At 53.5% G+C, this 21,654-nt stretch overlaps 1 protein-coding gene across 3 annotated transcripts; it reads right to left on the reverse strand.

The window, feature by feature from the left end:
* Positions 1-3,858: 3,858 nt before the first annotated feature.
* On the reverse strand, positions 3,859-21,654 carry CAPN11 (calpain 11). 3 transcript variants are annotated; one of them, XM_027602634.2, is made up of 22 exons: positions 21,607-21,654; positions 16,937-17,190; positions 16,523-16,592; positions 14,306-14,424; positions 13,302-13,435; positions 12,955-13,123; positions 10,535-10,618; positions 10,353-10,438; positions 10,085-10,159; positions 9,734-9,894; positions 9,433-9,605; positions 7,861-7,872; positions 7,339-7,550; positions 7,005-7,044; positions 6,838-6,906; positions 6,698-6,755; positions 6,493-6,557; positions 6,159-6,227; positions 5,384-5,462; positions 5,174-5,290; positions 4,419-4,477; positions 3,859-4,322 (listed from the first exon to the last, which is right to left on the reverse strand). In XM_027602634.2, the coding sequence occupies exons 1-22, from the start codon at positions 21,620-21,622 to the stop codon at positions 4,296-4,298; spliced, it is 2,148 nt and encodes a 715-aa protein (XP_027458435.2). In that variant the 5' UTR covers positions 21,623-21,654; the 3' UTR covers positions 3,859-4,295. The 3 variants fall into 3 exon arrangements, with proteins under 3 accessions (XP_027458435.2, XP_027458436.2, XP_027458437.2); XM_027602635.2 differs by having other exon boundaries at positions 16,937-17,187; positions 21,607-21,649; XM_027602636.2 differs by lacking the exon at positions 6,838-6,906.

Here is a 21,654-nt window from a genome sequence, read left to right on the forward strand (position 1 = left end):
TGGAAGTTGGCTTTTCTCTCTGTCAAAAATTTTCTCAGGGCACCTGGGGGTTCAGTGGAAAGAGCAGGTGATTCTTGATCTCAGGGCTATGAGTTCAAGATCTCAGGGTCATGGATTTGAGCCCCAGCGTGGGCTCAGAGAAGGACAGAAAACAGACTTTCACACTGGGGAGCCCATGAATGGGGAGGATGAATCTCCATAATATTTGCCTTTGAAAGTAAGAGGGACTTTCACAGTTTGGCTATTGTGGACATTGCTGCTATGAACATTGGGGTGCATGTGCCCCTTCTTTTCACTACATCTGTATCTTTGGGGTGAATACTCAGTAGTGCAATTGCTGGGTCAGAGGCCTCACACTTTAACTGAAGAGGAAACCTTTCTTTTTTCACTCTGGCACTGGCCTGGAAAGATGACATCATTGGGATCTCTCAGGCCATTGTGGAGGGAGGTAAACTTGGCCTTTCAGACTGCTGGACTTGTCACCCAAAACTCCTATCTGTCCATTCACCATGCCACCTTGGTGGAAGAGGTTTGTGCCCTGACCGGGCTTGTCCTTTGTCTTTGGTGGTTAGCACTCTCCTTGGGCCTGTGAATGTTTAGATGGCTGGGACACAGCCAGGCAACGCCTCTTAGGGTATCTCACCTCACTGTGCCCCCAACTTTTTACAAGTGAAATCAGACATCTTATTGGTTGACTCCCCTGGATTTACATCTTCGAGTTAGAAAAGACCTACTAGGAGGCATTCACAACTCAGGATTTGCTTCCTTTGACAGAGCCATACTTCCCTGGTTAGGAGGAAATATAAATAAGAATATGATCAGGGGCACCTGGGTGGCTCAGTCAGTTAAGCGTCTGCCTTTGGCTCAGGTCATGATCTCGGGGTCCTGGGATCCAGCCTGGCATGGGGCTCCCTGCTCCGTGGGGAGCCTGCTCCTCCCACTCCCTCTGCTCCTCCCCCTGCTCATGCTCTCTCTTTCTCTCTCAAATAAATAGATAAAATCTTAAAAAAAGAGAATATGATCGGAAACCTTTCCTTAACTCTTAAAGATATCCACAGAATCTGTCACTAAGACAATAGCTGCCCAACAAAGATCCTTCCAGCTCTCCAGCCAAAATTGTTCTTTATAATCAGATAGCTTCTGATTATCTTTCAGCTGAGCAAAGAGGTGTCTGTGCTGTGGCCAACACCACTTGCAGCACACAGATTAACCCTTCTGGGGAAGTTGAAACTCAATTGTACAAGATCACTGAGCAAGCCACTGGGCTGAAAATGGTGACTCCTTCAGCGAGGTCTAGCTTTGTCTTACTTGATTCTGATTAGTTTGGGTCTTGGAGACAATGGCTCTGAAGTGCACTCCAGAGGTTAGGGATTATCCTGTTTATAATAATCACAATAATCTCCCTGGTGCATTTTACTCTCTCAAAAGCTTTAAATGCATGTTCGCCGCCGCTAACCACCAAGCATGTGATCTCCTGAAGACTGGACTGTCAGGAAAAGAATGAAAGGACAACTGACTTAAAAATTATGAACTTTGGGACACCTGGTTGACTCAGTTGGTAGAGTATGCAAGTTTTTTTTTTTTTTTTTTTTTTTTTAGCATGCGACTCTTGATGTCTGGGTTGTGAGTTCAAGCCCCATGGTGGGTGTAGAGATTACTTAAAAACAATTGTGAACCTGAAGTTGTAACCTGTGACTAACCATAGTCGTAGAATGCCTTACATTTTGATCCCCTGTCTCAGTTAAGCTTAGAATCTAACCAAAAGGGAGATGTTGCTGAACAGAAAACCACAGGCCCCACACGGAGTCACTTATGTTAAGGCCCCACATCAGCAAACAAAGACTTAATGCCTAACCTAATTGTTGTTTTAATCCCCCCCAGAAATGTGACCTCTAACCAGTCAACCTGGAAGTCCCTGGGCAGCACTAGGAAATTTACAGATAGACCCCTCCTGTGCCCCTTAGGAGGGGACCTTACCTAAAACAACACCCTCTTTGCTGATAATCCCTTCCCATCCCCCTCCTCTCTACATTTACAAATCCTTCTTTTTCTTTTTCTACAAAACTTTCTGTTTGCTAGGTGGGATGCAGCCCGATGTAGGAACTGTTCAATAAAGCCAATTTGATTTTTTTTTTAAGATTTTAATTATTTGAGAGAGAGAGTGAGCACAAGTGGGGGGGAGTAGGAGAGGGAGAAGCTGGCTTCCCGCATAGCAGGGAGCCCGATGTGGGGCTCGATCCTAGGACCCTGGGATCATGACTTGAGCCGAAGGCAGACGCTTAACCAGGCAGATGCCTAACCGACTGAGCCACCCAGGCGCCCGCCGATTTGATTTTTTAAATTACTCGGTAAAATTTTCATTGTTTAGCATCACCAGTCCACAGGTGAGAAAAAGGAGACTGTCAGAGAAGTAAAATAACTTGCCCCAAACGACCCAGACAGAAGTTGGCAGCATCTTGCGCTAGGGCAAGGAACAAGATGTGGGGTCAGCATCTTGCTGGGCTTCCCAGAACCCAGTGGGACTGCCCAGGACCTCTCAAAAGTTCAAAGGACCTGCTAGTTTCCGGGCCTCCCCAGATGATCCCTGCCCTGCCCCCCTGGAACATTTCTTTGCTCCTTAGAGAGCAGCTCTGTGGGGAAAAGGTGGCAGAAGGTGGGACGGAGGAACCAATCTTTAAGAGGCTCCTCAAGAGAGTGTGACCTCTCAGACAGAATTTGTAGAGGACAGAGGAAGGAAGAGGGAGGTGGCCGGTGGAGATGATTTCTGGGAGGCAGTGGGAGCGGCAGTTGAGGGGAAGAGTGGCTGACCCAGTGTCATCTTTGAGGACACAAAGGAGGCAGGGGGCAGGGATGGTGCAGAGAATCAGTCACCAGACTGGGAGGGGGGATTGGAATCCCAGCCCCCAGCTAAGCATAAGAGGGGTGGGTGGGTGTCCTGCAAATGGAAGGAAGCCTAGGAGCAAGGCTGCAGGAGGAACTCGAAGTCAGCCACGCCCTTCCCCTCCCTTCCCTTCCCCTCCCCAAGACAAAAGTGCACACACATGCAGGAAGGATCTAGATGTATTTAAGGTCAACAGGTCCCTAAGCTAAGAGGATTTGTAAGCTGTCTCTGGCCAAGAGGCTAAAAAGCTTGCACGCACAGGACCTGGTGTACAGGCCAGAGAGACCAGAGGGGAAGCCGTGGAAAGATCTGGAAGGACAGGCGATGTGCAGTTGAGGGGCTGCTGTAGGTGGTCTGGGCTTCTCGCTGCTGCAAGAAGCTGGGGGAGGGGGGATCTGGGGGTAGAGACTCCAAGGTCCAGAACTGGGGGACCAAGGGTCCCTTGATGCTTTCTGTGAGGGCAGTAGTTTGGCAGGCAACAAGTCTCTAACAATAAAAATGATTTGAACCAGAACACCTTCCAGGCAGGCAGGAACTCACCTGTTCCCACAGTCCTCAGCCCTCCTGGCCTCACACCAAGGAGGGTCGGTTCATTTCTATGATCTGCTAGCTGGTGGGGGTGTTGGATTTTTGACCTTTGAAACGCCTGCGTTGCCACCTTTGGAGACCTCAGGGGAGGAGAGAGGAAGCAAGGGCCCTGTGGGCCCCTAACTTTGCCCAGTGCTGTCTCCTCCCATGCTGCTCCTTGGTACCATGCTCAGTACAGTCTGCGGGGAGGGACTGCTGTGCCTTTGGCATCCCTGGTACCGCACATAAATGTCAACAGCGCCCTCTAGTTTTTGTGACAGTCACACATTCTTCCCTGGAAGTAGGGTGACACCCTGAGAGCTACCGGGGCCCCTCTTTGGGGCTGGGGAAGTGATTTCCACCCCTGCCGGAATTTTCTTGACATAGAAACAAGGGACATGGAAGCCAGCGGCATGGGCTATTTATTAGAACGCCCCCAAGTGAGGCAGAGAAGAGAGGGGCTGTGCCAGGAGGGTAGTGAGCGGATGGGTGTGAGCAGGAAAGTGGTGGAGAGCCTCCACAGCCACTGGGGAAGTGACACTTAATCTCGGTAAAAATATACTCAGAGAGAGAGAGAGAGAGAGAGAGAGACGGGGGAATCCAGCCACCAGAAGCAGGCTGGGGAAAAAGAGAAACACGTTGGGCTAGGAGGGTGGGCAATGGGAGGGTGACGAGAGAGGGCCTGGCGCTGGAGTAAGCTCAGCCTCCAGGGCCCGGGTGCCACTAGCTGGAGCCCATTCCATCAGCAGAGACTGCAGAGCCGAGTGCAGCAAGGAAGCCCCTGCTCTGGGTCCAGAAGCCCCACACTGGTGGTGGTGGTGATGGGGGCCAGGCTCCTGGAGCTCCTCTATCCCCACATGGTTGTCTGCAGCCACTGTGGGGAGAAAAGAAGCAGATCCAAGGATTGGGGCGTGGGTAGGATGGCTGGGGGTGCCGTGAGTGGGAGTGCCAGAAAATCCCTTCCATGTACCTGGTTCAGATTCAGGTGAATATAGCCAGTATTCTTGGGGTCCATGGACAGAAAGTATGCTGTTTCAGAGAGGAGGCAAGGGGAGGGGTTTGGGAGCTGAGTCTGTGGTCTGCAAGACCTACTCCCAAAGAGGCAGGATGTCAGAAAGGGCGTAAGAAGCTGTCCCTTGCTGCTTCCCAGCTAGCCCTCAGCCCTGGAAGGACTTAAGGATAACACCTCATGGTCTTGCTATGAGCCGTATGCTAAGTGTCGCCATATGCGAACTCCTGTATTCTGGGACCTCCATCCTAGGAGGCCAATCTTGTTGTTGCCCACATTTTATTTTTTTATTTTTATTTTTTAAAAGATTTTATTTATTTATTTGACAGAGAGAGACACAGCGAGAGAGGGAACACAAGCAGGGGGAGTGGGAGAGGGAGAAGCAGGCTTCCCACTGAGCAGGGAGCCCGATGCGGGACTGGATCCCAAGACCCTGGGATCATGACCTGAGCCGAAGGCAGATGCTTAACAACTGAGCCACCCAGGCGCCCCTGTTGTCCACATTTTATAGATGAGAACAGAGGACAGAGCCACAGAGAGATAAATGACTTGCTCAAGGCACAGAGCCAACAACTGGTGGAGCTGGAATTTGAACCCAGATCATCTGTGCTCTTAAGGCGACATGGTTTGGGAGCAGAGTGCTCCTCATGTGGGTGTGTGGGAGGCGGCCCCTGGTCCTTAGCCCAGGATGGGGAGTGGGCAGATGACTGACTCACTGAACATGGCCTTCAGCCTCAGGAAGCAGCTGATGAAGCTGTCAAAATCCACGATCATGTCATCGTTTGCATACCTGGCCACCAGCACCTGTGTCACCTTGTTATTCAACTTGATGCCTGGGAGAGAGAGGAGTGAGGAGGGGGGTCCAGCCCTCTGGCCACTGCGTCCTCCCTCCCTGCCCCCAAACCCTCTCTTGACCCCCTGCTAACCTGCTTTCTCGATTGCCAAGCGCATCTCATAGGAGTTCAAGCTGCCTGAGTGGTCCTCGTCACACTCTCGGAAGATGTCCTGAAGGGACAGACAGATGATGTAGGGCCGTGTGCATAGGGTGGTGGTTGAAATAATGAAAGGCTTTCATACAGTTAACCTACAAGGGCTACCCAAGACCCAGGGCTGCCTACCGTGGCCCACTCCCTGAGTGACCAATATTCCTGTCATCTAGTGACTGTAGGGGACGTCTGGCAAGGGAAGGGGGTTGGAAACTGAGTCAGTGGTCTGAAAGACCCACTCCCAACTGGGCCTTCCGCATGTACCCTTTAAGCTGGCTGATGCCTGGATTGTACTGGTTGTTAAATATTTTGGCTAGGGGCTCCTGGGTGGCTCAGTCGTTAAGTGTCTGCCTTCGGCTCAGGTCATGATCCCAGGGTCCTGGGATCGAGCCCCGCATCAGGGCTCCCTGCTCCGCGGGAAGCCTGCTTCTCCCTCTCCCACTCCCCCTGCTTGTGTTCCCTCTCTCGCTGTGTCTCTCTCGGTCAAATAAATAAATAAAATCTGTAAAAAACAAACAAACAAACAAACAAACAAACAAACAAACAAATAAATATTTTGGCTAGCCAATATACAAACACTTCCACAGATCCTGTCCTGTGTGTGTGTGTCTAGTCGGGGGCCCCCATTCTAGCATCATCCTTACTAATCCCCATCACTCCTGAGGACCGCCCTCTCTGCCCGCCATAAACTGCCCTTTCAATTTTTTTTTTTTACCATCCATTTCTTGATTTTTTTCCACAGGATCTGGAACTCGGGAAGCCCCAGCTTGCCAGAGCCATCTTTCTGGGGGGTGGTCAAGGATGCCAGAGAAGAGTGAAGAGGGTATCTTGGGGTCAGGGAAGCAGGGGGGCTCACTGAGTGGGGGGCCGTGTGAGACCAGGGGTTCCTGTGTGGTCACTATGGTAACAGCCAGAATGGCACCTTTTGCTACCTCAGAGTCTAATCCCCAGCAGGAAGGAGGGCATGGCTGGCCAGAGAGGTGACCACCTCTGGGGGCTAGGCTTGGGGGTGGGGGTCAGGCGTGGGAGAGCGCTGGACAAGAAGATACATCCATGAGGTTGACCATACAGCGGCACACATCTAGGCCGAAGCCCGTGGTCCTGAAGTTTCTGACTGTGAGGGAGGGAAGGGGCGGGAAGACAGAAGGAGTGAGTGGAACATTGTGGGGGATGCCGGGAGTGGTGGAGGTAAGGCACAAGCTGCAGGGGAAAGGTTGTGAGCGGTGGGGGCGGGGGGCGGGTTGAAAGACTCACGTTTGGTGACCACCTTGTTGAGCAGCTTCTGTAGCTCATACATGCCGATCTCCTTGCCCTAGAAAGGGGGACCGTCAACTTCTTCTCCGACACCTTCACCCTGGCCACCTCCTTCGGGCACCCAGGCCTCAGTCTCTCACCTCTCCTCCCGCCACTATCTCAAACAAATGTATGAAGTCCTGATCTATGTCCTTCTCAGAGAATTTCTCCTGCAGGGAAAGGAGTGGGAAGGGGACCCAGTCCAGAAAGTTCCTTCACACTCCCCAGATGCTTCCTCTGATCCCTCCACCCCACAGCATCCCCTCACCTCCTGGAGTTGCTCAGCGTAGTTGGCTTCATCCAGTTCCCTGAGCAAAAGTGGAGGAAGTCTTGGGAGGTATCCAGGATCAGGGAGACAGGGATTTTAATGGGGTGGTTGTGAGGAGATCATGTCATGTATCTGAAGCAACGTGGAACAGGCTGCATGGGATCTGGGTTCTGATTCTGGTCTGCTCCCAACAGGGACTCCTCCTCCTTGTGCCTCAGTTTCCCTGACTTAAAATAAGGGTAGATTTGGGGAGGCCCAGATGACTGCTCCCTAAGCATGACATCCTACAGCTCTTGGGCAGGTGGCCTTGGAGCAGCGAGGTAGGGCTCCTCACCAGGACTCGCTGTGCTTCTCTGTGAAGACCCGAAGCAGGAAGTCAGCATCCCTGTGTGGCTCAAAGGTGGAGGGAATGATGACATATTCCCCCGGAGGCAGCCGGAGATGGCTGCTCACCTCACGTGAGTTAGTAAAGATCTCTGAGAAGCCATGGTCCTGATACTTTATGAAGAAGTCCTTCTTCAAGCGAATATCCTGGATGTTCTGAAACTATATGTGCTTTGGAGGTGGGTACAGGGCTGGCATGGGAGGGTAAGGAAAGAGGGACCCCGAAAGTGAAGCCTGGCTGGGCAAGGCTTGCGGGAGGCGTCACCACAAACTGACCCGTCCTGGACACCATCCAACTGGCAGGTAACCTCGGTATGATCTCCTGCCCCAACTCCCACCTGGGGCCCTAGGGCGCTGGAATCCTAACCCAGGGGCCCTGAGAGCCGTTGGCTGAATTCCACCCTTTGCCCATCCACATGCAGCCAGAGGTGGGGTAGTGCCTGCCCAGAATCAAGCCCCACATCTTCTGTACCTCTTTTGGGACCTAGGAAGAGAAGAGAGAGCGAGGTCAGAGCCCCAGGATGGTGAAGGGGCTCAGGCCTGTAGAAGCCAGGTCCTGTGTGTGTGTGTGTGTGTGTGTGTGTGTGTGTGTGTGTGTGTGTTGGGGGGTGTTGGGGGCACTGGGACACTGGCAGCAGGGTGGGGCATGGACTCAAATAGCTAAAAGTCCTAGCGTTAATATTGATAGTCCCTAAGTTTGGGAGAGCAAAGTACAGTTTATACAAAGTTTTGCCGGTGGGGGGAGATTTCTACCACTGCAGGTTAAGGACAAGAAACTGAATCCCAAGAGGTGAGGTAACGTGCCCAACTTCACACTGCTAAAAATCAACTGGGATGAAAATCTAGGAGAGCATTTTCCTGAACGTGAGCACTTTCCATGGAACATTCTTATCCTGCAGGAAGTTAATAGGTGATTACTGAAATTGAGCGTTAAACATAGTTCTGTAAAATAGTTCTTTAAAAAGGTGGGTTAGAGGGGCGCCTGGGTGGCTCAGTTGTTAAGCATCTGCCTTCGGCTCAGGTCATGGTCCCAGGGTCCTGGGATGGAGCCCCACATCGGGCTCCGTGCTCCGCGGGAAGCCTGCTTCTCCCTCTCCCACCCCCCTGCTTGTGTTCCCTCTCTCACTGTGTCTCTCTCTGTCAAATAAATAAATAAATTCTTAAAAAAAAAAAAAAGGTGGGTTAGACCAAGTGGGTTAGACCCATTAGTTCTGTAAAAAGGTGGGTTAGACCAAGATAAATAGGTTGTTGGGGCGCCTGGGTGGCTCAGTTGGTTAAGCGACTGCCTTCGGCTCAGGTCATGATCCTGGAGTCCCGGGATCGAGTCCCGCATCGGGCTTCCTGCTCAGCAGGGAGTCTGCTTCTCCCTCTGACCCTTTTCCCTCTCGTGCTTTCTATCTCTCATTCTCTCTCTCAAATAAATAAATAAAATCTTTTAAAAAAAAATAGGTTGTTCTCCTATAGAGATAACCAGAGCCTTTAACACGTTGATGCCCTGCAGAGCTCGGGGTGGGAACTAGAGAATATAACCTTTCCTGAAAGACCACGTCTAACCTTGGAAATATCTTGAGGCATGTCTGGTGTCTGTTAATCTGGTGGGCTCACAGTCTAGAAGGAGGGCAAGATTTGTGTCTGTTTGTTCACTACTGACCCAGTGGAGACTGGACTGGGGCCTGGCACACAGCAGGGGTTCCATAACTATTTGAACAAATGGTCATTCATAGGATTTTACAAAGCATGATTTTGAAACATTGCCAGGGATTTCTCTTGGCTGCTGGAGTCAGTGCTCTGTGTGGGGGTATCTGGGCGGGGAGACTCTGGGATGGTTTGGAGAAGTCTCAGAGCGTTTGGGAATCAGGACACAGGCTCTGTTTCTGAGCCCTGGGTGTGTGAACTTGGGCAAGTAACCCCACCTCCCTGGTGCTCCATCTCCTTCCTCTTCCTGGAAGGCGTTCCTATTCGTAAGGCCTTTGGAAGGGTGTTGCAGGGGTGAGGCCAGGCGAGGGAGCAAGAGACTGGCTGGGGGACCTGCTAGAGTACCCACCATGTAGATGACAAAGCCAATGGTCTGCAGCTGGGCTCCTTGGGGCCGCGCCCGTCGCCAGTTCTTCTGCATCAGGGCCACCAAGCAGGTGCAGACGGCTTGGTCGTCCTCTGGGTCATCGTCGTCCTCTTCGGGGAGAGAGATCCTAAACTGGGGGTTGCTCCAGAACGTGTCTGTGGAGGAAGCAGGTCAGCAGGGCTCTGCCCTTCCCAGCCCTGGGCCTGCCTCCTTGACCAGCCTGGCAGGATCTGTGGGGCCCCCCCAACGTCCTGCACGGTGGGCCCTGGGTCCCGTCACCCACCAGGGTGGTTCCTGCAGCCCCCCGCAGTGCTGCCGCGCCGCCAGCTGCCCTCATAGAAGGTGGTGTGCCAGTAGCTCTTGTGGTCCCCAGTGAGGGCATCGGGCGTCAGGTTGCAGATCTCCAGCAGCGTGAAGTTGTCCAGGAAGTCCTCATAGGACATCCTGCAGTGCGGGGGGCGGGGTGACGGCTGGAGCCTGCGGCATCCCACACCCATAACTCCCCCCCACTGCTCCCCCAGGAGCCTCTCCATCAAAGGCACAGGTGCGAGGGTGGCAGAGGAAAGGAAGGGACGGGGCATGGGGGCAGAAGGATGCCCCCCACCCCACCGTCCCCGCCCTGAGCTGCACTGACCAGAACTCCCCATCCTCCTTCCTGAGCAGGAGCTGCCTCTGGACGTCCGGTGCCACCTTTTCCCACTCCCTGGCGCTGGAGCAGAGACAGGTGGTGGAGGGAGAGGGGCGGGGCTCAGGAGGCATTTTGGTCCTCCCCAAGGGATTCCCTCACCCCTGCCTGTGGGGGTCCTGAGTTAGATGGAGAATCTGGTGGGTGGCACTGCCTCGCTCGTGGGCCTGCTGGGCGCTCTGCCCCTCACCGGACAGTGCTGGTTAGGGGCGCTTACTTGTCACTCCAGGCTCCATTCCACTCGATCCGGCCCCAGGGATTCCGGACCCGAATCAGGGTTTCTGTCCTGCCTTGGTACCAGACCTGGTGGGAGGGGTGTGGCCAAAGGTCAGGGGCCTCAGGCAGGAGGGATTCCCTGGGGCTCCTTGGCTCAGGGTAGTATGCGGTTGGCAGACTCACGTCCTGGAGGTCGGTCACGGAGTAAGCATGCCCTCTCACCAGCATCTTCTGGGTCAAGGTCTCCAACTCGCTATCGCTGGTGACCTATAGAACAGAGAAGGAGAAGAATTCAGGATCCGGTCAGAGGCACTGGGGTCCCCCGAAGAGATGTGAGCACTCTCAGGGTTCACTTTTTAAGATGTTATTTATTTGAGAGAGAGAGAGAGAGAGGGAGAGAGCGCCCGAGCAGGGGGGAGGGGCAGAGGGAGAGGGAGAAGCAGACTCCCCGCTGAACAGGTAGCACGATGCAGGACTTGATCCCAGGACTCCGGGATCATGACCTGAGCCGAAGGGAGATGCTTAACCAACTGAGCCACCCAGGCGCCCTGGGGTTCAGTTTTGTTTGTTTGTTTGTTTGTTTTTTAAATTAAACCTGGTATTTGCAAATAATTGTAGATTCCCATGCAGTTGTAAGAAATAATCCAGGGGCACCTGGGTGGCTCAGTCGTTAAGCGTCTGCCTTCGGCTCAGGTCATGATCCCAGAGTCCCGGGATCGAGTCCCGCATCGGGCTCCCTGCTCGGTGGGGAGTCTGCTTCTCCCTCTGATCCTCTTCCCTCTTGTGCTCTCTATCTCTCATTCTCTCTCTCTCAAACAAATAAATAAAAAAAAAAATCTTAAAAAAATAAAAAAAAGAAACAATCCAGGGAGGGGCGCCTGGCTGGCTCAGCCAGTAGAGCGGGCAACTCTTGGTCTTGGAGTCATGAGTTCAAGCCCTGCATTGGGCATGGAGCCTACGGAAAACAAGAAAAAAATCCAGAAAGATCCAATGCATCCCGTATCGTTTCCCCCAGTGGTAACATCTCACAAAACTGTAGTACAATAGCAGTAGCAAGACTGTCATGATGTTGATGCAATCTGTCAGGCTTCTACAAATGTCCCCACTTTTGCCAGTAGTCCTTTGTGTATGTTTAGTGCAATTGTACCACGTGTCTACTCTCTGCACCACCACCACAGAACCGTCCTAGCACCGCAGGCATCCCCTGTGCTACCCTCTTATAACCATGCCCGCCTCCACTTGCTATCATCTTCCCTGACCTCTCACAACTGCTTATCAGTTCTCCACTTTCATTTTATTTTTATTTTATTTTTTTAAAAGATTTTATCTATTCACATCAGAGCTAGAGAGTGCGTGCGTAACTGGGGGTGGGGGAGAGGGGCAGAGGGAGAGAATCTTCAAGTAGACCCCCCCACTCCTGCCGAGCGCGGAGCCTAGGCCAACAGATCCCAGGATCTGAGATCTTGACCTGAGCTGAAGTTAAGAGTCAGACACTCAACCGATGGAGTCACCCAGGCACCCCTGTTCTCCATTTTTTAAAAAGTTTGTCATTTCGGGGCACCTGGCTGGCTCAGATGGTGGAGGGTGCCACTCTTGATCTCAGGGTTGTGAGTTTGAACCCCAAGTTGGGTGCAGAGATTACTTAAAAATAAAATCTTTTTTTTTTAAAGATTTTATTTATTTATTTGAGAGAGAGAGAATGAGAGATAGAGAGCACGAGAGGGAAGAGGGTCAGAGGGAGAAGCAGACTCCCCGCTGAGCAGGGAGCCCGATGCGGGACTCAATCCCGGGACTCCAGGACCATGACCTGAGCCGAAGGCAGTCGCTTAACCAACTGAGCCACCCAGGCGCCCAAAATAAAATAAAATCTTAAAATAATTGTATCATTTCAAGACTGTCAGGGAAATGGAATCATACAGTATGAACTCTCTTCGGTTTTTTCATTTAGCTTAATTCCCTTGGGATTCATCCAAGTAGTTGCATGTATCAATAGTTCATTTCCTTTTATTGCTGAGTCATGTCCCCTGGCATATGTGCACCACAGTTTAATGATTCACTCACTGAAGACATCTAGACTATTCCCAGTTTTTGGCTACGATGAATAAAGCCCCTGTGAACATTTGTGTGCGGGCATGTAAGTCTTCATTTCTCTGGGATAAAAGCCCAAGAATGCAACTGCAGGGTCATATGGTTGCGCTCCAGGTTCATTTATTTATTTGAATAAATATTTATTTGCTGGGCGTCTACTGCATGCCAAGTGGCACCCTAAGTCCTGGGATCCGGCAGTGAATGAGACAAGTCACTGCCCTCACTGACTGAAACAGCTGGGAGAAGACAGGCTGTGAATAACAATACTCCTAAGTAAGACCCTGACAGAGCACCATAAATGCTGAGGGGAAAAAAAAAAAAACCAAAGGAGAGCAAATGAGGTTAGGAGCAACTGATTTAGATTGGGAGGTAGAGGAGAGAAGCCTGAGGAAGGGGCATTTGAACTGAGATGTGAATGAGAAGGAGCTGGTCATGCAGCTCTCTGGGGAAAGAACCTTCTAGGTGAAAGCCACAGCAGGTACAAAGGCCCTGAGGCAGGACCAAGTATGGCTTACTTCGATGGAGCAGCCCATGAGGGAGGATCGCTCGATGGCCTTCCTAAGCATCCTCAGCAGGTTCCGAGGGGGCTTCTGGAGTTGGAGGCTATAGGTCACGCCCCCCGTGAAGTCCTCAAAGCCCTCTACGGTGTTGCCCCCCGACAGTGCTTCATAGGACCCGTTCAGCCTGTGGGCACAGAGAGGGCACTTTTGCGCTCTGGGATAGACAGGTCAGCTTGGACATGGGAGGGCGTGGGGAGGGAAGGAAGGGATACCCTGACCTCCCTCTGCCTTTTCCCCTGATTCCAGCTGCATCCCTACCTGTCAGGGCAGGCTTGGAGGCAAGCCCACCTTGGGGCACTCACTTGGCATATGCCTTCTCCAGCAGGGCACTCCAGAACTCAGTGCGCTCAGCGGAATGCACGAACACCAGCTTGCCATTCTTGGTGGGCAGCCGGTCGTCCACCACCACGTCCACCCACTGCCCAAACTGCCAAATCTGTGGGCGGCAAGGTGGACCTCAGTGGGGCTTAGGGCATCTGTGTGGCCCAGGCCTTCCTCCAAGCACACGCATGCACACATGCGCCACGCCCCCTCCCATGAGCACACCCCTCCCCCCCCCCCCCCCCCCCCCCCGCACTTCACACACACTCCTTGTGTAAGAGATGCATTACGCGAGCACCTCCTGGTGGCTAGGATCAGCGACATGCCCGCTGCAGAGCGCCCACTCCCCAGAATGGCCAAGGCGTGAGTGAAAGGCAGTGAAAAGCCTGAAACTCGCCCCCAGCCTCAACTCTAGTTTCTGCCAGGGCCTCCAGAGGGACACCACCCACACTTTGACCTTGGTTGGGCTTTAGGATTTCTGAGGTTTTAAAAAACTCTTGTGATTCTCAGAAATAGTTTTGTGATGTGAGGAATTTGTCCACATGTCACTAAACTTAATGAGCAGATTATAAAAATTATGTGACCCTGATTGACCGTTGACTCCCCATGTCATACACACACACACACACACACACACACACACACACACACATTTCTCCCAAGAGAAAGAGACAGAGACAGAGAGGGATAGAGAAAGAGAAACAGAAGGAAAGCCGCAAAATAACGATTATTTTCTTTTGGGGCTTTAAAAAATTAGCTTACATGATTTCTTTAGTAAGCAGCTATTTCTCTGATAATTAGACAAAAGCCCATCCTAATAAAAGTCATTTTTCAAAAAGAAAAGAAAAAAGGTAACTTCAAAGCACATATAATTCTTTCTCCCTCCCCTCTCTCTCTCTCTCTCTCTCTCTCTCTCTCACACACACACACACACACACACACACACACACCACAAAACAACTCCAGCTTCCAAATCAACCTTCACCTGAAAATGGAAAATGCCGGCATAGTTCTTCCTGAAGCTCTGCCCCTTGGGTACCACACGGTACAACAGTTTGGGGCATGTGGTAAGGGAGCCAATGGCAGCCAGCAGCCAGCAGTCCCCTGGAAAGACAGGAAGGGGGTTGCCTCTCCCTCCCATTTTGTGAGTGTGGGTCCCAGAATCCAAGCCCTAAAGGAGCAGGAACGGGCTCTGTGGCCCCTCCCCCACAGAGCTGCTCCTCCTCTGGCTGTCCCATTAAGGACTGTTCAGGAAGGAATCTAGTAGGGAGAAACAGGGCTGAAGGAACAGGCTCTGGGGGGTGAGGCTCTTTACCTTTTCTATTAGGTAAGAGATTCACAAGTTAGAGACAGATGCTTCGGTTTTTGGATTTGGGGAGGAGGTATTTGGCCTCTGTCTTTTTTTTTTTTTTTTTTAAGATTTTATTTATTTATTCATGAGAGACAGAGGAGGAGAGAGAGAGAGAGAAGCAGAGGGAGAAGCAGGCTCCCAAGAAGCAGGGAGCCCGATGCGGGACTCGATCCCAGGACCCTGGGATCATGACCTGAGCCGAAGGCAGACGCTTAACCATCTGAGCCACCCAGGCGCCCTGGCCTCTGTCTTGCTCCTTACCCTGAGATCTGCTTTGTGGAGAGAGCCAGTTTTCTCCCATCCCTTGAACAAATCCAGTCACCTCCCCCCATGCCCCCTGCCTTCTACTTCTACTCTATGATTACATCAGTGTATCAGTCAAGACATCTCTCCCTGATGCCACTCACATCATACTGGAGACCCAAGGGGCTTAGTCTGTACTCCAGCTGGGTCCCTGGGGCTAGGCATTGATGGGGCCTAGGGGCAGTATCCCTAGGCTAAGGTCATCCATCGAAATCTCTCTCCTGGGTACCTCAGATCTTGCTGGGTGAGGCCAAGGGCAGGGTGGTACCCTGAGTGAGTGTTCCATGGCCAGGCTCAGGCCGAGGGCACCGGGAAAGCATCTGTGATTACCAGTGGCCTCGTGGCTGCCTGGGGTACCCTTGGAGGGAGGCAAAGGGTGGTGGTGGTGGGGTTAAGGACACTTCAATCCTCCATTGCCAAAAGGACACCTAACCAGGAGGAAGCCGGTTCTCCTCTCGCAGCGCAGTGAGCCACAGCGGCAGACGTGGGGCCTGAGGTCTCCTTGGCTTCCGCCCTGCCCACAACCTGCACTTTTCTCTGCCACAGATACGACAGAATTCAGCCCCAGAGGAAGGCCGTCCTGGTCTTACCCCTGAAGATGCAGTGAAGGGTTTGGAGGAGCCCTTCCTCAGGGAGGAAGCTATCCCGTGGGGCTGGCACAGGAGCCCGTGGGAGAGTGGGCCGAGGAACCTAGTGCTCCTTTATTTGATACGTCAGACCGAGCAAGTTCTGGCACCTGCAGGCGCTTATTTATTTTTTTTCTGCAGGTGCTTAAAAAATAGGGCCTCAAGCTCTTTGACTCCCCCCCCCCCCCCGGGAGGCGGAGCCTAACTCCTTCCCCTTGAAAGGTGGGCCAGATTCCGCGCTTGCTTTGACCAATTGGAATGTGGTGGAGGGGACCGTGTGTGTTCTCCTGAGGCGGTAAAAGGCATGACGGTTTCCTCTTTGTTCTCTCTCTTGGATCACTCTGTCTGGGGGAACCAGCCAGCAGGTTGTGTGGACACTCAGGCCGTCCCACGGGGAAGCCTACGAGGCAGGGAACGGAGGTCTCCTGGCCCGTGAGCATGCCATCTTGGGAGCGGATCCTGCAGCTCCCGTGAAACCTTCAGATGAACAGGGCTCCGCCTGATATCTTGATGGCAGCCTCATGAGAGACTCTGAGTCAGACCTAACCTGCTCTGTTCCTTACGAATTATTGACCCACAGAAACTGAGATGATAGATGTTTGTCATTGCTTTAAATCACTGAGTCCTGGGGACAATTGACTGTGTGGCGATGGGTAACTGCTAGACGACCCAGCTTGCTCCCAGACCCAGAGAGCCAGGTGGGCCTGGAATCACACTGGCGGGGGTGGAGCAGGGAGAATATACCTGGCAGCCTCACTCCCCTCTCCTCAGGAGGGGCGGGGCAAGGAAAGAGGAGAGACTGTCTGAACCTAGGGGGTCCCAGCTCCCCAGCCTCAAAAGACACCCTGGCTCTCCCCCTACCTCAGCCTTCTTCCGCGATTCACCCCCTCCTTCCACACCAGCTTTATTGCTCCCCACTCACCAAGGACGCCTTGGCAGATGTCTGTTGGACTGATCCCGTTCACAATGAAGTGAGGATTGCTTGTGATTTGCTGCAGAGAAGGAATAAGGACTTTAGGGGGCCCAGACATCCCCCTCCTAACCTCCCTCTCCCCATTCCTGGGGAATGACGTCCACCTCCACGTTCTAGGGGAAAACATGGCACCGGAAGGGGAAGGTCACAGGACGAGCTCAGCAGAGTTGTAGGATGGGGCAGCCAAGGTCAGTGAGTGATTTTCCCAGGGGTTCTCTGAGAGGTTTGGTGTAAGCATGGCCAGAACTGTCCCCAGGCCTGATCCAGGGTCAGGATAGAGGGTCAGGGGACGGGAGATTTCACAGTGACGGGGGCGTCATGGGATCTCATCATGGGATCCACGCCTCCCCTCCCAATACCTACACCAGGCCGCTGCCAGGAGATGTTCTGCACGTTTTTGGAGCTGGGGCCCAGATCCTTGAAGCCCAGGGAACTGGGTTCGGCGGGGAAAAAGGAGTCCTCGAACAGTTCCCCCCTCCTCAGACAGGCTGCTTGCAGGTCCTCATAGTTCTGGTTATTGTAGTTCTGGGCCTTGTGGTGTTGGCCCACGCCCGTGGCTCTGAGGCGGTTCTGGCTTACGTGAGCCGCCATTCCTGGATCCATGAAAATGGACTCTGCTTAACAATGAAAAGACAGATAACCCAGTTAAAAAAAATGGACAAGGGATCTGGATAGATAGTTTTTCTGAAGAAGATACACAAAAATGCTCAACACCATCAGTCACCAGGCAAATGCAAACCCACCTCAATGATCCACCACTTTGCACCCCCCAGGATGGCTATAATAAAAAAGACTGATAATAACAAGGGTCAGAGAGGATGTGGAGAAATTGGAAGCTTCATCCACTGCTGGTGGGAATATAAAAGGGTGCAGCCACTTTGAAAAATAGCCTGGCCATCCCTCAAACAGTTAAGCATAGAATCATTACCATATGATCCAGCAATTCCACCTCTAGGTATACACCCAAGAGAAAGGAGAACGTGTGTCCCTATAGAAAACTTGTACACAAATGTTCATGGCATTATTCGCAATAGCCAAAAAGTGGGAAGAAACCCCAAGTTCCATCAGCTGATAAAAGAACCAGTAAGACGGGAAACATACATACAATGGAATATCATTCATACAAGAATATCATTCAAAAAGAAATGAAGTGTTGGGGGCACCTGGGTGGCTCAGTCCGTGAAGCGTCTGACTCTTGATTTTGGCTCAGGTCATGGTCTCGGGTCGTGAGGGCTCTGCACTGAGCGTGGAGCCTGCTTGAGATTCTCTCTCTCCCTCTCCCTCTGCCCCTACCCCCACTGGTGCATGCTCGCGCACGTGTATGTGTGTGCACGCGTGCGCGTTCGCTCTCTCTCTCTCTCAAAAAAAAAAAGAAAGAAAGAAATGAAGTACTGACCCACGCTACAACATGGATGAGCCTCAGAAACATGATGCTAAGTGAAAGAAGGCAGTCACAAAGAACCACAGACTGCATGATTCTATTTCTATAAAATGCCCCAAATAGGCCAATCTATATAGAGAGAGTAGTAGAAGGGTGTGGTCTGAGTTAAACAGAGCCTGGTTGGTGCCGCGGTGTGGGAGGAACCAGAGTGGGGGAAAGGAAGGGGCAGCTGCAGGGAGGGACAGGAGGGTTCGAGGCTGTCTAGAGGTGAGACCCAGGTTGAGCCCACAGAGGGCTGAGCTCCACTGAGGCGAGAGCAGGGGGTCTCGGTGATTCATCCTCCCTCGAGTTGGCAGACAAGGAGAAGAGTTACAGTAGCAAAGCTAACAGCACTGAGTGCTTGCTCTGCGCCAGGCACACCAGCGTCCAGAAAGATCCATGCAATATTCTCAATTACTGGAAGAGGAAGCAGAGGTCCCGAGGTCAAGGAGCATGCCCAAGGTCACAGGTGAGGGGTGGGCATGGGACGGAGTCTGACTGCAGACCCCAGGCAAGGGCAGACCTTACCCTGACAGTACCCCCAGAGGGAGGTGCCTCCCCGCAGTGGGAAGTCCTGTGGAATAGCACCATCTTCCCATCTTCATCAACTAAGGGGATCATGCGCCGTTTGTGGAGAAACTTCTCTGATGCCCCTTGACCCTTCCCACTACCCCAACCAAGCCCACCCATTCTCCTGTCCCACAGCGGTGTCTTCTTGGGACTTCCCTAGGCCTAGGAATGCCCCTGTGGTCTCCCCTTGTCAGCCTGACAAACCCAAACCAGGCTGCCACTGAGAGGCCCAGCACCTTCCAGCACGGGGAGCCTTTTCTCAGCTGCACTGGACCGCTCCTGCCTCGGTGCCTCTGCCTGGAATCATTCCTGCTCCCACACACACACCTTGTCCACTAGAGAAAGTCCTGCTCAGCTTTCTAGGCCCTGCTCAATGCCACCTCCTTGGGGAAGCCCTCCCCTAATGTGCCCAGGCAGGGTTTGGGGCAGCCCCCACCTCCAGCACTTTCCTTTGTTGGGACACCCATCGCTGCCTGCCGGTTCTGAGTTGGCTTGTCTGTGAGCTCTCAAGGGGGGAGGTGGGGGCTTCTCTGTCCACCGCTGGGTTCCCTCTGTCTCACATAGCACCTGGCCACAGCAGGGGCTCAGAAGTGCTTTCAGGGGATGAATGAATGAATGAATGAATGCCTTGCATTGTGGCCTTTCCCCTACTGACCTGGCTGGGTAAATGGTATTTCTTGAGTTCCTACTGGGATCATAGAGCAGCCCTCCTCCCTCCTAGGACTCAAGGATTGTAAGGATGCAGCAGCATGTTGAGATCTCGGTGTGTCTGTCTGTCTGTCTCGGTGTGAGCTCCTTAGAGCAAACCGTAACTCATCTCAGCCACCTTCGTGGAACACTCAGTCTGTGCTGGGCACTGAGGCGTCAGAAGTGAGCACTCGCCTGCAGGGAGCTCTGAGAGGACCCTCACCAGACTATCCCTCTTCCCCATCAGCTTCATGGGCCATAGAGGCAGGGAGGAGGGGCCGGGGAGAGAGGCCACCCAGATCAGGTGGGATAATTGGGAGGTTCTTGCGGGCGGGGTGACTGCCCCCTTCTTCCTGACCGGCCCCTGAGGGTGGGGGCGCCAGAACTTCCTGGCCCTGGAAGGGTCAGGGTTGGGGGCAGGGAAGAGGGTGTGTGCAGTGGGAATCTGGGCATTCTAACCCCCTTCCTCTCCCTTTCCCCCCGCCCTCTCTCTTCCCACCCAGGCCCTCTGGCTTTCTCTTAGAAATAGTAGAGGAGCTCCTTCTCACTCCCTCAGGCCAGGGGAAAACGAATAAAGGGGTGTGTTGCGGCAGCAGGGGAATAAGTGGCTTATTTCTTTGCTCAAAGAGCAAGGGAAAGACTTGGAGGGAGGCCTGTGGGGGACAAACCTTGGAACCCCCTTCAGGTGAAGAGGGTCCAGAGAGGCAGGCTGCAGAACATCCCCGAGGAGAGATGAGAATCAGAACTGGTCTTGTTTCATCACCTGGTCCTCACCCCTGGCCCAGGTCACCGGCAGGGCAGGGATGACTGTCCCAAGTGACCTAGGCCTACCCCAGGGCCCACCCGGAGGTGTTAGGGCTAGAGGTCTTCCACCTGGGAGATCCCCCCTCCAGGGGACGCTCGGCAATGTCGGCAATGTCTAGAGACATTTTTGGTTGGCATAACTGGGGAGCAGGGGGGTGCTCCTGGTATCGGTGGGTAGAGGCTGGAAAGGCCGCTAAACATCCTACAGTGCTCAGGACAGCCCCATGACAAAGAGTTATCCTGCCGCAAATGTCAAGTGTCTGGGTTGAGAGACCTGGGTTAAGTGAGGGGCCCAAGGGCACCCGCGCAGTGAGGTGAACCACTCTGCCCTTCCACCACGGGGTCGCCTTCGGAGGCCTCTGACTTGGCTGCCTCCGGGAGTGACTGTGCCAGTCTCTCCTCGGGGTCTGGAAGGACCAGAGGAGGGGATGGGGTCCAGGAAAACTGGAGAACCTCAGAGGGCAGACCAAGGCTGTGAAGTTAAATCTCAGCTTCCTCTTCCCTCTGGAGTGCTGGGTCTGAGCGCATTACTCAGCTGGCTGGCCGGGACACACACACACACACACACACACACACACGCACGCGTGCGCGCACACACACACACACACAAAGAGGGTGACAGACCCGGGCCCTGTCAGGTGGGCTTAGGGGCGTGGGCAGGCTGAGACAGACAGACAAGGCTGGCTGTGGGAAGGACAGACAGGTGGCCATGAGTGGCTAGGAAGCTCTCTGTCCCAGGTGTGTATCCTGTCTCCCCTGCAGGCGGGGAGTTGTCGCGGAGGACGGTGCAGCCTCCCCACCAGACGGAGGCCTGCAGATTTGGGGACAGCTGAGTTTCCAAAGCTGGCGGGAAACAAAGACGTTGTCTAGACTCCTCAGGGGACTTCTGAAGAGCGAGGACCGGGTTAGGTCTTCTCTTAGGGCGAGGCCTACACTTGTAGGGTCCAGGCAGATGGCGCCGGCCCAAGAAGCCAGGATCTGGGGTGCCCTTTATAGCAGAAGCCCGCTGCCCTCCCAGGCTGGGGGAGGGGCAGGGCTGAGCCCTTCTGCTGGTGGGACTGGCTGCCCCCCACCACTTAGCCCCCACCCCACAGAACAGGTCAACTCTGCCGAGCGCCCCTCTCCCCCGGTGCTGTCTCCCTCAGGCCCTGAGATCAGGTCCCCAGGCCTGCCTCCAGAGTCCCGTTCCGGTGGTTCTCTTAGGGTCTGGGTTTTTTTGGACCAAGAGGCCCACGCTTCTGGGCTGGGGAGACGTTCTCTCCGTTCCCTGAGTTTTATTTCTCTAATGGCTGCTGGGGCTTCCCTCACACAAGCCTCCCTCCCAGGCAGCTGTGAGAGCGGGGTGACGGGTCCCTCTCCTCTCCCCGACTCCCCGACTGTCAGTGGAGGCAGGAGGAAGGGCTCCTGGGGGTCTGGCCATCAGTGGACCGTGTGAGGAAGGGAGCGTCCAGTCTGATGGAGGGGTCACCCTCCAGGGGGCTCAGCCCCTTCCCTGCGGGGAGGCCCTAGTCTGCGGAGGTACAGGAGGGGTACAAGGCCCATCAGCGCCTACCTGGGGAGTACAGCATGTTGGTGGCTAGCGTGGTGCTTGACAGTTGAA

The sequence above is a fragment of the Zalophus californianus genome, chromosome 7, assembly GCF_009762305.2.
Source record: "Zalophus californianus isolate mZalCal1 chromosome 7, mZalCal1.pri.v2, whole genome shotgun sequence".
Taxonomy (NCBI): domain Eukaryota; kingdom Metazoa; phylum Chordata; class Mammalia; order Carnivora; family Otariidae; genus Zalophus; species Zalophus californianus.